Consider the following 15,061-nt stretch of genomic DNA (forward strand, 5'->3'; position numbering starts at 1 on the left):
ATATGTACAACTAGGAAATGGGGTAATATCAAATACCAATAACCTTAATTTCAAACTCACATACTTGTGAGAGAGACATGATCTGTAAATAAAGTGAATTTTATTTTATTATTATTGATGAAAGTAAAATGGAAATTATGTGGAAAAAAAGCATACAGGTAAATGGTAAATATAGCTCAGATGCAAATAGTAAAAGGAATCAAGGCCCCATTTTGTCTTAGCCGTTTCATCTAAGGTATATCTGCCCATTCAACATTGGACACAGTGAAAAATAACAACACAACAATCCTATAACCCATGATTGTACTGTTTTTAGCAAATGAAAGAGGTACAGTAAGTCATACTGTTAGGCATTGACCACTAGAACTCCACCAGGTATGCACGGGCCCTCTGGAGACGCTTGAGGCGACTCTGCAAAGCAGCCCTTTTGCTGCCAGTGTCAAAATCCTCCTTCAGTAAGAACTCTATATTCTCCTTGTCCTGAAGCACCTGCAGCATCTCTCTCTGCAGTTGGACAGCAGACTCTTGCAGCATCTGGTAGCGGATCACCATTGGGATCTGGTCAGCCAGACGCTGGCTGGCAATCTGAAGGAGGAAAAAGAAAGAAAAGTTTGACAGAGCTAGATCAAAGACAAGGACAATTTTTTTTTTTTAAATATCCTTACGATTATTGTTTTTGTTCATGAATCATCCCTCTAAATTAAAACCTACGTGGTAATATGACTTAAGGTGCAACATCAGCTCCTGGAGTGTTGCATGATTATCCATGCTGTACACAATACTCCTTTCTTGAAATAATAGTGGGCCTTTCGATTTGTCTCTCTTCTCCTCTTCCTCCTCCTCTCTCTTCTTCTCACTCAAACTGCTGCTGTAGGTCCTGTCCTGAGAGTAAACGATCAGCTCCATCTTAAACTGAGTTCTCAGCGTGGACTCTGCAGTAGACTCCTTTTCCTGCTTAATGGCTTCGATTTTTGCCTACAAAATAAAATTTTGGTCAGTCTGGACATTCTCAAACAATAATACAAATTTGCTAAAGTGGTGATAATGACTATCAAATTGTAAAAAATGTCATTATCAAACTCATTGAAGATGGCTACCTTGGCTGTTTTCAGAAGGTTGGGAAATCCAGTGAAGCTACTTTGAGCCAGCTGTATGAACGCTTTCCTAACAGCATCTGGAGGAAATTGGAATAAGCAAGCAAGCAAGCAAAGTTTATTTATATAGCACCTTTCACAAACACCAGTTACAAAGTGCTTCACAGTCAAAGAAAAATAAAATGGGTGGAGGATCTAAGAGCTCAACTAGTGGTGTAGGGGTGCAGAAGGTCACTAATGTACTGTGGAACCTGGCCATGTAGGGCTCTATAAATGAGCACCAAAATTTTAAAATAAATTCTAAAATTTACTGGAGGCCAGTGCAGTGAGCTTAAAATAGGAGTTATATGTGACCATCTGTTGGATTGTGTTAAAAGCCTAGCAGCAGTGTTTTGGACAGTTTGTAAGCGGTGTATGGAAGATTTATTAAGACAGGTAAAAGGAGAGTTACAGTAGTCTAAATGTGATGAGATAAAAGCATGTATTAACATCTCCATTTCATTTCTTGATATCACAGACCGGAGTCTGGCTATGTTTCTCAGGTGAAAGAAACATGATTGAGTTAGTCCAGGTTTGATTTCTTTAATAGAGGCTGAACAATGGCCTGCTTAAAGTATCTGGGGACACATCCTGATAGAAGAGAGCTGTTTATAATATTGGCTATGCAGGGGCTGATACAATTAAAAACCTTTAAAAACATAGTGGTTGGTAGGACATCTAGTGGTCACGAGGAGGGTATCATTTGTCCTAACAGGGCTGCTATATCCTCCATGGACACTGGACAAAAGGAGTCCAAGATGGCTGGATTTGAGGAGTCACTAGTAAGTGGACTGGGCACAGGTGAGATGTTTGCCCTGATATTGGCAACCTTGTCTATAAAATATTTGAGAAAGTTATTGCAGTCACTGTTTGATATGATTGGAAGTTTAGGGATGTTGGGAGAGACAATATGATTTACAGTATCAAACAGGACTTTAGGGTTTCTCTTGTTGACAGAGATGAGATTAACGAAATAAGCGGATCTCTCAGCCTTCACCATGTTGTTGAGGGTACCCATGAGATCTTTGAGATACAGTCTGTGTACTTCCAGTTTTGTGGCTTTCCACAGGCGCTCAGTCTTTCAGCATTTGCGCCTGAATGTCCGGATGGTTTCATTTATCCATGGGGATGGGTTTTTTGAAATCTTTCTGAGTTTCAGAGGAACCAATTTATCCAATACTGAGGAGCAGTATAGCAGCAATAAGATACAGCAGCTTGATTTCTAACGAGATACATGAATCAACTGTGCTAATCAGCAGTATTTATGGTAATTGCAAAAAGAGGAATAACAAATAATAAAACTGAGTAAGACTGTCATTTATTCAATCATATACCTCCTACATCTTTGAGTTTCTTGACAGCTGGTTCTTCCAGCTGTTTAATCTGCTCCTTGACCATGAGCTCAAAAGTCTTGTAGTTGATGAAGCCTGGCAGTTCTCTTCCACGGTACCTCTCTTCATATTCCTCCACCTCTCTGTCAATTCTTCTGTTAACTACAACACACAAATGTATATTAGAGTCCTACTACTGTGAGAATAACCCAGTGTTGGTGGACAGCTGTAGACCAGACAAAATTAAGCACTCACAGTTTTCTCCTGAGTGGTCCAGGCAGGCATTCCACTTCCCAAACTCTCTTCTGAGTGTAGAAAAGACATTGAGCCTTTCTCCACACTTGAGTTCCTCACCTGTAGTCAGACTAAGGGCATCTTGATTGAATGCTGACACTTTCTGGAGCCCATGAGAAAACAGAAACAGGTGTTTACAGGTGTTTTTGTTGTTTATTTAAAATACTTTAGGATAAACTAATTCATATTGGTGGTGAGCATTTGTTATTGTAGCCAAGTAAATGTTCGGTAGAGTGAGGGAACTCACATCAATGAGGAAGGCGAGTCTCTCGCCTGCATCAGATGGAGGTCCAGTGCCATATTTCTCAAGCTCTGCCTGAGTCTGTGCTAGTTTCTCCTCTATCTGCTCTTCCAGTCGAGGCAGAGATCTCTGCAAATCATACAGAGGTAAACTTTTAACACCTCAAGGTGACCAATCATAATTTATACAGTAAATTTCTAAGATCAAGAAGAATTCACCTCAATATGTTGCACCAGCTCAAGGGTGAGTTTCTCAGCCAGTTTAGGAACAGTAGCAAGACCGTCATTGTAAAGTGTGCTACAGCAAAAATTAAAAGCTACTGAGAACATGCTCCACAAACTGCCAAACACTGTATAAATATTTGTATAAATGCCAAAAAAGAATGAACTTACTGGAAATACACATGATCTTTGAAGAAGGCTTTCTCTCTTTCTATTGCTTCAGTAAGAGACACCTTCTCTGTGATCTCCTTCTGACCCCTGCACCTGACGATCATGTAGCCCTTCTTCAGGTTGATGACCTCATTATGGACAATGTCAACCACTGTCTCTTCTGTGCCTTTGTCCACTAGATCAGGTTTGGTTAAGATACCTGAGAGAGAAAGAGTACACTTCCTAAGAGTTGAATAACTTATGTAAGAGCCAAGTGGCCAAAATCAGTTCCATTTACCCAAAGTCCTCTCTCCATCAGGATCCACTCGCTGTGCCATGTTCAAAGCCTCTGTGGTTGCTATGTCCACGTTGCATGGAACAACCACCAAGCTAATGGTCTCTTGTCTTGTGATGAACGTCTGGATCAGTCTCTTTATCTGAAAGTATCAATTCATGTTGTGTCAAGTTATAAGTTGCACATCTGTCAAATCACATTCATGTTTGAGTCTGTTCTGTTCACATAATGAGTGAATATCACATGACTTAAAGTCTATAGCCATACTAGGTCTAGTGTAAAGGTCAATATGATAAGTAATTAATGAGATTTTGTGTTAACACGGGAATACAGGGCCCTGGTTTGACATATCTGTTTCTTAGATTTCTGCTGATAACCCCAGACAATGAATGTTAATGGAATTCTGGTTGTGGTGCTCTCAGCACTGAAACATTATAATTTAACAAATCAACAGCAAAGTGTCTTTCCACAAAAAGTGTCCTGGTCAATCTGGATAATCCACAGACCTCACTGTCTACACTTTTCATTGGAACAACTTTCTCCCAAAGAAATGATCCCTTCTGTTGATGTGTTTTGGGTATCATCTAGAGTAAAAGGGACACAATACAAGCACACCTGATCTCCAATGTTCTCTGGTTGTCCCTTTACAGCCACTCTGGCGATACCAGGCAGGTCAATGAGCGTCAGGTCTGGAACATCAGGAGAGGCAATCACCAGACTGATGAGGTCATCACTGATCCCCACCCCGACTCCGGCCATTTCATCCTGAGCTGGTGAGGGGATATGATGAATGATGGTCACAAAGGATGGAAGTGCTGAACTTTAATAAAATCTGCTCCGTTAACACTTTTGTTTGTGATATTTGAGAATGTGGTATACCGTACCTTCACGAATCTTCTTCTCCACATCTGCAGGGTCTTCTATTTCTTCGTCATGGTCCTGGTAGCTTATCTTTCCATACCACTCCTCTCCCTCTTTCTTTCTCTTCATCTTCAGTTCGAGAGGACATCTTGTCACAATGCCTGAATTAAGGGTAAGTCAATGACAAGAGAGAGGAAAAACTCAAAGTGAAATCCATTGTATTTGCTGAAATAATGAAGAGCAGCAGGATACCTCTGATATCACAGAAATCATCTTGATAAAATCATCTTCACATTATACTCCAGGCACCATGAATATGGTAGATACACCAATGTCAGTATCTTCTTGGCAAAATCCATGACCCAAATATAAACAGGAACATTTCTGTAGTGTAGCTCGTTCACTTGCTAACTGACTGAGATGTGTATAGGGCCAAGTTTTTGAACAAAGCCAGCAACTAACGTACCTTTTCTCTAGCACCGCCAGCAGGTTGACATTTTTGGTTCAGAGTGAAACAACTACTGGATGGATTACCGTGAAATTTTGTTCATTCTGGAATATTGTTTTAAACCCACTACCCACACACCGTTCCAATTTCAGAATGGGGGTGGAGGGGCTGTATCTGACAATAACTAACTGTACATGACCGACAATCATGCCCAATTTACGCAGCTATTGGGCAGGTGTGTGGAGGTTAGCAAGTAGACAGTGTTTGAACTTCTATCTCAAGCTGTCTTATTTCATTATTCACACAACTACCTGTGTCACTTTTGTGTGTAAAACTGAACATAACACCATGAATGCCTTTGAGGAGAGACTGTCCGAAATTGTGAGCTGTTATCCCCATATGTACGATCCATCACGTCTAGGCTCAGGGAGGCAGTTGGATATAGTCAGGAGGAGGTTATGACAACAGGCTTTTACTCTGGCTTTGAATGTGGCCATTAGGAATGGGTGTTTTATTTGTGCTCAAATAACATGCTATACAACCCAGTTCATTTCAAGCATACTGAACCCTTAACTGAACACATCTTATTTAACCACTTAAGTAAATAACAACCAAAGTTAACGGATAGTAATAATTGATAGTTTATTGTTACTCAGTTACTGTAATTGTTGCCTAATTGTACAGATAACCAACACAGTCAGGAGTATCATATGTATATATCATATTTGTTGAGATGTGACATTGTAATACAGCTCTACAGTAAACTTCGTAAGGTCATGATTATTTTTTGCCTTATGGCATTCTTGCTGACTGCAACACAGCCAGTAAGAATGCCTTACAGGACCACTATATCATGCATCATGCACTACCAGGGCCATAGATTTCTTAAAAAACTAAATAGTATTCAGCCATTCATTAATGTTATTAATTGCACCTGTGCTTTCCCTGCTTTAAAATGTCAAAATGTCTGCTGTGAAACATATGGCGTTTAATTAGTCTAAAAACCTGCAGACATAAAAACCAGGTGTCTGCACATGATAGGAGCGCCCAGAAAAGGGCAGAAAGCAGAAAATCATCCTTGCAAGGGAGAATTTCTGCTCTGCGAGTGCACAGAGCAGTATCTGCAAGCAGAAGAGCATCCTTACGAGGGAGTAAGGATGCAGTCCTACAAGCACAAGGTTGTGACGAGTGTGAGCTCAACCCTCCCAATGCACTCGCAACTGCTCAAAACTCACTTTGAATACTGACCATGACCTTTGATTGGCTGTTTGGTTTAATCACTGACACAGTCGAAGACAGGCAGTTGCCTGAGAGAACAAAGGGAAACATAAATAATGATATTTAGCGGCTGATTCTGTTGTTTTTTTTTTTTTACCACTTAACACTCATGAAAAAGTGTTAGCCATAAAGGCTTAATGTTGTTTAAACCCAATTTCAGATTTGTGAAACCTTCATTTTGCTCATGAAAACAAAAACAAGGTGATTTCACTGATATTTCTCCATCCAGACCCCAAAGAGTCATTAAAACACAGTTTCAGATTTGTGAAACATTTATTCTATTTGTGAAAACACAAAAAAAAGGGGATTTCACTGCTCTAGTTGCTAGAATTTCACATCACGATTCCACATCTCTCAATTTCATTGGTAATGGGGATGTAGAGCTCCTCTTTTTCACTTAAAACCGAAGGTAGAAAAGTTATTTTTACCTTTTAAATTAGAGCCTGATAGATATATCGGTCAGCCAAAATTATTGGCTGATATTGGCCTATCACAGATATATCGGTATCGGTGTATATGTTGTCCGATATGTATCTCGGTATCGGCATTTTTTTCCTCCCTAATATTGGTATTGGCCCCAAAAATCCAGTATCAGTCAGGCCCTATTTTAAATACAGTCACACAGTATCTTTGTAGAGTAAATCTGTCTACTGTGGTTTGGGTGGGGGAAAAAGCACTTTTTGTATTTTCATAAACAGAATAGCACAACATTTGTTGTAGCCTACAAGTTGGTATGGTGACTTCATCAATGGGCATCTGTTGTAAAACAGGCCATGCAGGTTTTGAGACTTTATATCTCTGTAGACCTATGTCATAGGACACATTTTGACTTGTGTTTATCCTGCTTAGCAGGAAAAGCAAGTTGCAAAGTGCAGAACAACTTGTCCAAAGAGTCTGTTGTCTGTTGTGAAAAATGTCTGTTGACAATGGAGTGGTGCCTACAGTGCCCAGCAGGTGAACAGTGAATAGCATTTAGCAGGCCCTTTTCTCAGTCAGTGGATTGGAGGAGACCAAAACAGAAGTAAAAGGAGAATAGATATAGATTTGTCAAGCAGCCCACTACAGCTTTCTGTAGCTGTATTTCAAGGCAGATAATTTTGACAGAAGTGGGTAAATGCGTGTGCGTGTGACGGAATGTGTGAGCCCCTCAGTTTTTGCATCCTCTCTAGACCATGTGAGCAAATTTAGTGTACTTTCAAGTCATGAGATGATGTGTTCTTTGTGGTAAACTGTTAATATAGTATAAACTGATTGGAATGATGATCATCCAAATGATCTCTTGCTAAAATAAGTGGAATTACCGCTAAAGTAAACATCCCTTTTAGATTTTTCTAACATTGATTTCTGACTTAATTTGAAGGTGCCCAGTAAAGTCAACTAGGACATCAACACAAGGTGTGGGAAGTGATGATCCTGTACCTGTGTCTGAATCTCCTGAACCGCTGAACTCATCAACATCAGGAAGTGCAACAAGCAGTTCTTATACACAGCGCTTTTGCAACATACTTGGAGTTGTGTTGTACAGCATTTTCCCAACAAGTGTTATATTTCATAGAATCATCACCCTGACCAAGTCAAATGTAAAATATATAAATGTAAGATAGCTGAGGCTTAAGCAAGAGTTGAGGAGCTGCAGAGGATTAGGGTTGCTACTACATGCTGAAAAATTCTTTCAAGACCTAGGATTCAAGAACTTTTTTGACATTTCTTGTCTTTCACACACCAGAACCCAGGTGAAGAATCCAGACTACAGTGATGACGCCAATGAGGACAGGAGCACTTTCAGTGGTGGATCTACCTTCACTGAACGTCTCTCAACCCAACTGGTCAAGGCACATGGATGCCCACCTAGAGCCTATTTCTTCTCGAGGTTTCTTTTCCATTAAAATGGAGTTTTTCCTTACTGCTGTTGCCAAGTACTTGCTCATTGGGGAATGTTGTGTGTCTGTGAATTAAACCTGCAATGCAGAACTTTCACACGTAAATGAATGTCCCTTACATTCAAGCCTTGCCAAACGAGTTTACACAATGCTGATTAGGCCTATCACCGCCAGATAAATCTCTCTGTATCTCACAGTATACAGAGTTTTTAAATCTCATGTCGGGGGTGACATTCATGCACTGGCCGTTTAACTGTCAATCGTGCGACTCTTGTAGTTCTTCCAAATGTTATAGGACCGAATGGATCAAATTCTGATAGTAGAACGAGTCATTTCGCAGGGGTTATGTGAGCTGAAAACAATTTATCAATTTATTTAACAGTAGGTTACAGCCAGTAAGGTACGGGCATACTGGGACAAATCCTGCTAGGCCAGTCAAAAGATACGTTTTTGGGCTGATGGGCCGTCAAACCATATCTATTTTTACCGACTCTCTCTGGGTCATTCAGGGTACACATGAGAGTGTGTACATAACACTTGTGTCAGGCAGTCTCAGACAAGCACCACCCTTTACTCTCACTGCCAAAGGGAGGAGACAAAAGTCCTGCACTCCAGCTTTAAGGAGTACAGTCTAAAACTGCTTTATGTGAAAAGTGCCCTGAGATAACTTCTGTTGTGATTTGGTGCTATATAAACAAAATTGACTTGACTTGAATGTATGCAAAATATTACACAGAGCAATGTATTTGAATGTGTTTGTCAGAGCTGTCTTTAGTTTCTTCCACAGCTGACATTAATTTGATAAAACACTGGTAATTTGTTGTTGTTTTTTAACTTAGATCATGTAGTTATTTCTATATTGTATATTTTGGTAAAATGTCAGTGTAGGCAAAGATATTGAATACATTGAGATAAAATAGAAATATTATCTCAACAAGCACAGGCTTACCTAATGCAACTTTTCATCTGATTTCAGTATTCTAATTGCATTGTATGACATTTTTCACAGCATATGAGTCATTACATAAACATGTTGGGTTCATGTTCAAATGCATTGGCAAAATGCAAAACTGTACGCATTCAGTAATGTATTGAATGTGTAGCTTATGAACCTATTAATAGGTTCATAAGCCACTACTAGTTATTCTCCTATTAATAATAGGGGGAAGTCTATGTATGTGTGTGTACTCTGTCACACATACACACATACACAGAGGACCAATATATCTATGGGCGCTTACTGTAGGCTGTAACTTACCACTTCCTCTTGGCAGAGCCACACCTGACAGCGCCTCCAGCACAGAGCTCTTCCCTGAGCTTTGGTCTCCAATCACGGCGATAGCAGGCAGCGCCAAGTCCTTCTCTACACCCAGAGAGCGAAGAGAGTCAATGAGGTCAATGCAGGGGCGCACCTTCTCCTCATACTGTTGGTTCAGAGAGTTCATGATGATGACTTGTTGTTTCCTGTAAACAAATGATGTTTTAAAAAGGAACAACCCTGCTGGATGAAAGTCTTCACTGAGCTCTGTCCTTGACAAGCTGCGAGCCTCAAGTGTCGAAACTGTGAGCCAGATGCGGCTACCTCAGTGACGAAGTGGTCAAACCAGGTGAAAGAAATGGAAACTTAAATTAGGTTTCGTTTCATGATTCTATTGACGAAACTCAACCTCAAGGCGTATACCAGGAGAAAACTATTCATTGAACACTCGGCTTAAAAAAAAGGCTATGTGCAAAAGTCTGTATTGAATGCACTTATTTTCAGTTTTATAAATAAAGAACATTTTCTCAAATTTGGTTTTCACAACTTGCTTTTACTGGTAACTAATGTGCTTAACAAATATTATGTTAATATAAAGATATTTAAAAAAAAACAAAAACCCAAAAAACCAAACTGATTTTCGATGTGAACAATTAGAGAATTAAAAAAGTTGAACATAAACTGTTTTTTTTTTTGTTTGTTTGTTTGTTTTTTTATCAGCAATGAAATCTGAAATCAAAATATGCCAAAGCTCTCTTCCCCTTGCACAATTAACACACAAATTTATGTGACAGCTGCAGGACTGTGAGGCTGCAGGAGAGCTGAGCTTTAATTCATTTATTCCTGGTAAGATTCTACAAACGGTAGATGTTTCATTTCCTCTGAGTCTTTCTCTAAAATCCATTGCTGCCTGTCACTGCCCTCTGACTTTTTGTAAAGATGTGGAAAACTTCACACATCAAACTTATTCATGACTGCCAAGTAATGAACAGTAAAAACGTTGTGCTTTAGCGCCCCCCTGTGGTTTTACAGAGGAAATAATAATGACAAAGCCAGCTGACTCCCTCGATTTGACAGCAGTACTTCATGCAGTCCTCACATGATCAAGGGATAATTTTGGTTTCATACAAATATTTTAACAAAGTAAATTGACTCTCTTGACATCTCTTTGATGTGTCATCAATGGGCAAATGTGGTTTGATGGGCCTGGGCTTTATCAGTGATGTAAGTACAAAGTTGATGAACTCCACTCCAGTAACTGTCCAACAATCATAGAACTATCTATAGATTTTCTTTGATTACCAATACTGATTGCTTTTCTTAACTATCTCTATTGCATACAGTGAAATTTCATTATAAAAACCCCATCAGCCTAGAAACCTCGGTTAATTATTCCAAATATGAAGTGCATAACTTTTACGTTTCGTAAGTTATGCAGACAGACATGCATCTAAAAATCCACCATTTTCGTAAATAATTGAACCAGACCGCCATGGACAATTGTCAACTTTATTCAAAAATACATACAAAAAGTAACCTTAGACAAAGTCAAAATCATGTAAAAGTGGTTCACTTCATTTATTCCACTCAAGACCACTACATGTTCATTCACCATTCTCTGCAGGGCTCTCCTGATTGTTGTCATCATTGTCTGATTTCTCGTCATCTAGGAAAGATGAAAACGATTAGCGGGGAACAGGTATCTGTACAAATGTAACAGATTAACAATTTCTGGTTCTATTGAGAATGTGACATAGGCGACCTGAAGATCTAAACCTTGAATTAGATTGAAAGCCTGTTAAAAACACAAACAAGTATGACACCCAAAACTGTCCTTATTTACTCACTCTCAAGTGTCTGCTGTAGTTCCTGTATGGTACTGAGTAGCACATGGAACTGCTTCTTCCTTAACTCCAACTGAGTGGGACAAAAGTGAGATTAAAAACAATGAAATTAAGACATCACTTCAAATGAAAACATTACAGGTTTAAATAGAGGAGTGATTAAATAATGTATATTTGGCTTCACCTTTGCATCCACATTCTCCTTGATGTGAGACAGCTGCTGGAGTTCTTTGTCAAGTGCCTCCAACTGTCTGTAAACACATAATCTGATTAACATAACAGCCACAACTACTCTGACATGTGGAGCAGAACAACTCATCAATATTTAGATGAAACAAATGACAGAGGCTGACTTACTTTAGCGTTTCGTGACGATCTGGATGTTGCTGGATGACCTTGGCCAAAGCGTCATACTCTGGAAGGAAAGAACAAAAAACAAAAAACAAAAAAAAAGGAAAAACTTTAGCAGAACTAGCTCAAACTAACCACTAATATTTTCTTAGATAATCCTGACAACCGTTATTGCCACCATCCTTCTAAAACTAAACTATTATCTATTCTCCATCCATAATTGCAAATATGGAAATATAGAAGATAATTTGTCAACAACTTGTGTACAATTAGTGCCAAGAACTCACTGGATCCCACATGTTTGCTGATGAAATTGTATTTTCACTGTTTAATTTAAATATTTGTATATATCTCATCATAAAGCATTTCAAAAATTCCAAATTGTTAGCTATGTCTCATAAATTACAGTTCAGACTGCAGTTATATACAGAAACATAGTGTAAAACAAACTTTTACTATCCTCCTCAAGAAAATTTGCTTTCAGATTTTAAACTGTAATATTTTGTTTTTACTTCTACATGGTGGGACAACACCTCCAATAACACTTCACAAACTCTTGCAAATACAGCAATTGTCTGAACCAATCTGGAGCACACAAGAAAATATTTTAAAATATCCTTACCTTGGCGGTTCTTTCGTATTCTCTTTGCTCTCTGAATTTCTTTCTTGCATTCGGCTATCTTCTCATGTGCAGATGTGATATTTTGTTCTGCAATGTGGACAACAAGGTGGTCAAAAAGGTTATTGTGTTCAAACTTGGTCAAAGGGAAACTTTGGGATTTCTCAACCCCTATTTTCCAATCATTTTGTATCCAAGTGACTACAGTGTTTCCCCTATAATTGCACAGGCCTAGTTGGCCGCCAGACCAACGAGAACCCCTGCCAGGCCAAAAAATGTTTTTTTCAATGCCAATAATAACGCCAAATATCCATTCATTCGGAAATCAATAGGGTTTGGTAGCCTCTGTGCAGCGCTGTTCCAAAACATGAGTCAACCTTTGTGTTGTTTTCTTGGGACACTCTTGGTAGCGTAGCTCATTTTAAGGAATAGAGCAGTACGTAATGTGCACTCATAGTGAGTGGCTGGTTGAGTGAGAGAGCAAACAGCAGAAAAGTGATGGGGAATGCAAGTGGAGCAGAGGAAAAGGTTAGCAGTGAGTTGTCAATCTGGCAGTAAATGTACAGTACGGGCTACAGTGTGTCAGTTAATAAATACTGCAGCTTGTCAAGACCAAAAAAAGTGAAGGAGGTTAGCTCTAAAGTTAGCAACAATGGGTCAGTCAACCTAGAGGAAACACTGGACTAAATGGTCTGTTTGTTATTGTGTCTAACCAAGTCTCACACAAGGAGAAGTCTCGCTCTGAAATCTCATGAGAGTAAAGTTGTTGCAGGAAGACAACAGTGGAAACGTGAATGAGAGTTGAAGAGGAGTGCTGGGAGGAATTTGTGGTGTTGAAATACAGAAAGCAAAGCTTAGTTTTATCTAAAAGATTTTCAAAGTCATGGCTAAATATAGGCTATATATAGCTGATTGTTTAGCTGTCTTCCTGCAACAACTCAACTCTTGCAAGATTTCAGAGTGAAATCTTATAACAACTATCCGAACCTGTCAGTGGTAAAAACAAGCACTTTTAGTACACATACATTGACGGGGCACTATTGCTCCAGAGGATTACATTGCAGCCTGCTTTGCGGCTGCTGCCTGAAGCGTTCCTTTAATACTGGACTAATTTCAAAAATTGTTTTCTCCATTAGTCACTTAGACACAAAATGATGTGAAAATAGGGTCCAGGTTGAAAAATCCTGAAGTTTTCCTTTAACACACACAAACTGACTCTGATGGCCAGGTTCTTAGAGTTACAACATAGAAAGTATGAAATGCATGAACATAGATATGCAGTACCAGTCTAAAGTTTGGACACATCGAATGAGAAAGTGTGTCCAAACTCTTGACTATTACTGTATATTATATACAGTACTGGTCAATACACTGTATATTATATACAGTACTGGTAAATAATATACAGTACTGTGTACATATACAGAATTGAAAGAGGGTGTGAGTTGTAAATATCAATTGTCTTTCAGAAAAAAAATCTACCTATATTCGTGTAGATTTTCTCATAATTTTCCATTTCCCGAAGATTCATGTCATACACCATCAAGGTCTTCCCCATGGAGAATTCACACTGGGCCAGTGTACCCAGCATCCTCTGGTACTGTGTGAATCTGAATAAAATTACAAGACGGTTTATGAGTTAAAGCAAATTCCTCCTCACACTTTTATGGAAATACCTGAAGACAAAAGTCCAAGGCCGTGACCTACGGAGCTCACTCACCCTTCCTCCGGGCTCCCAGGAGAGTTGCACCACTTGGTGAAACTCTTCAACAGCACATTGATTCGGCGGTCATCTCCAGCTCCGTCCCCGTCGATAAGAAGACGCTTCCGAATAACTTCATCTAGAATAGAACCGACAGCAGGTAAATTAAAGAGCCGCTGAGCTAGCTGGTAGCTAACAAGCCTGCTGTGTATTAGCTGTTTTCAAAACAAGCTGCGTCTATGTGTAGGTTTGGTTCATTTTTGACAGTGTGGCTTGGTACATAATGATACTTTAAGACCTTCGGCACTCATTTCTATTCATGAATTTGAACAGAGAGTTGAAATAAATTAATTAAACAGTTACTTGCCATCTGTAACAGCTCCCATGTCTGTACTATGGATGTATTCGCTGAAAAAACTTTATTGAACAGCAGGAAATCAACAAAGCAGCTCCGCCTCTGACGACAGGCGGCGGTGATTGGCCAGAGAAGCGAACAAGCGTTAAAGTTTTTTTTTAAAGCTTTATTTACAAATAAGGTTAAACACATGGCTGTATGAGGTCGTACTATACATCCATGGTTAAATATCCCCTTATAATACTCACAACACATCCATGCTCCAGACGTGTATTAAGACACACAAAAATACTCTGCTTGGATCAATAATGTCTCTCTGATATCGTTTTTTCAAAAAACAATGACAACAACAACAAAAACAATAATTACCATGTTAAAATCCCTAACATTACATCTACTCTTTCTCTCTCGTTTGAAATTCTGGACTCTATGAATATGCAAATATTTTTCATTAAAAAAGTTGAACTGCTGGACACAAGATGTCTTCTCCTTCACTGTAAAGTCAATTTTCAGTGTATGTGTACTGGAGGATTCAAGTTTCCACATCACACTTGCATAAGTTGTATATTGGACCACAATTGGCTCCAAACTAGTTGTGATGTCACAAATCATGCTCATAGGCCCACCCCTTAAAATTTGATTTTCAGTGAGTACAGAGAAGTTTCCACTTTCAGCAGGTAAATTTGAAAACAGCCTTCTAGTGTCAAACTCTGCAGATACATCATTCTGCACAATGTAGCTCAAACGTCCAACCGAAGGAACAAAAGGAAAAACATATTTTTGAGTGGAAGGGAATTTGA

The 15,061-nt window shown here is 39.1% G+C and overlaps 2 protein-coding genes across 2 annotated transcripts; both read right to left on the reverse strand.

The window, feature by feature from the left end:
• Positions 1-81: 81 nt before the first annotated feature.
• On the reverse strand, positions 82-9,657 carry LOC122980748 (interferon-induced GTP-binding protein Mx). The gene is made up of 12 exons (XM_044349058.1): positions 9,391-9,657; positions 4,550-4,687; positions 4,281-4,435; positions 3,669-3,807; positions 3,392-3,590; positions 3,218-3,296; positions 3,006-3,128; positions 2,720-2,861; positions 2,468-2,626; positions 1,098-1,174; positions 712-975; positions 82-585 (listed from the first exon to the last, which is right to left on the reverse strand). Exons 1-12 carry the CDS (start codon positions 9,575-9,577, stop codon positions 361-363), a joined length of 1,887 nt encoding a protein of 628 aa, XP_044204993.1. The 5' UTR covers positions 9,578-9,657; the 3' UTR covers positions 82-360.
• A 1,228-nt stretch (positions 9,658-10,885) lies between these two features.
• thoc7 (THO complex 7) lies at positions 10,886-14,373 on the reverse strand. The gene is made up of 8 exons (XM_044349308.1): positions 14,274-14,373; positions 13,925-14,045; positions 13,687-13,814; positions 12,208-12,294; positions 11,592-11,649; positions 11,419-11,485; positions 11,238-11,307; positions 10,886-11,056 (listed from the first exon to the last, which is right to left on the reverse strand). Exons 1-8 carry the CDS (start codon positions 14,290-14,292, stop codon positions 10,995-10,997), a joined length of 612 nt encoding a protein of 203 aa, XP_044205243.1. The 5' UTR covers positions 14,293-14,373; the 3' UTR covers positions 10,886-10,994.
• Positions 14,374-15,061: the final 688 nt, after the last annotated feature.

The sequence above is a fragment of the Thunnus albacares genome, chromosome 4 (assembly GCF_914725855.1).
Source record: "Thunnus albacares chromosome 4, fThuAlb1.1, whole genome shotgun sequence".
Classification (NCBI taxonomy): Eukaryota; Metazoa; Chordata; class Actinopteri; order Scombriformes; family Scombridae; genus Thunnus; species Thunnus albacares.

What these genes read in the sequence shown, in the direction of transcription:
- LOC122980748 (XM_044349058.1), bottom strand. Translation starts at nt 9,577, where the DNA reads ATGAACTCTCTGAACCAACAGTATGAGGAGAAGGTGCGCCCCTGCATT. An exon ending in GGCTCTGCCAAGAGGAAGTG is followed by an intron (nt 4,688 to 9,390) that starts GTAAGTTACAGC and finishes CCCTTAATTCAG; the next exon opens with GCATTGTGACAAGATGTCCT. An exon ending in GGACCACTCAGGAGAAAACT is followed by an intron (nt 2,627 to 2,719) that starts GTGAGTGCTTAA and finishes TGTGTGTTGTAG; the next exon opens with TTAACAGAAGAATTGACAGA.
- thoc7 (XM_044349308.1), bottom strand. An exon ending in AATACGAAAGAACCGCCAAG is followed by an intron (nt 11,650 to 12,207) that starts GTAAGGATATTT and finishes CTTTCCTTCCAG; the next exon opens with AGTATGACGCTTTGGCCAAG. An exon ending in ACTACAGCAGACACTTGAGA is followed by an intron (nt 11,057 to 11,237) that starts GTGAGTAAATAA and finishes CATCTTTCCTAG; the next exon opens with ATGACGAGAAATCAGACAAT.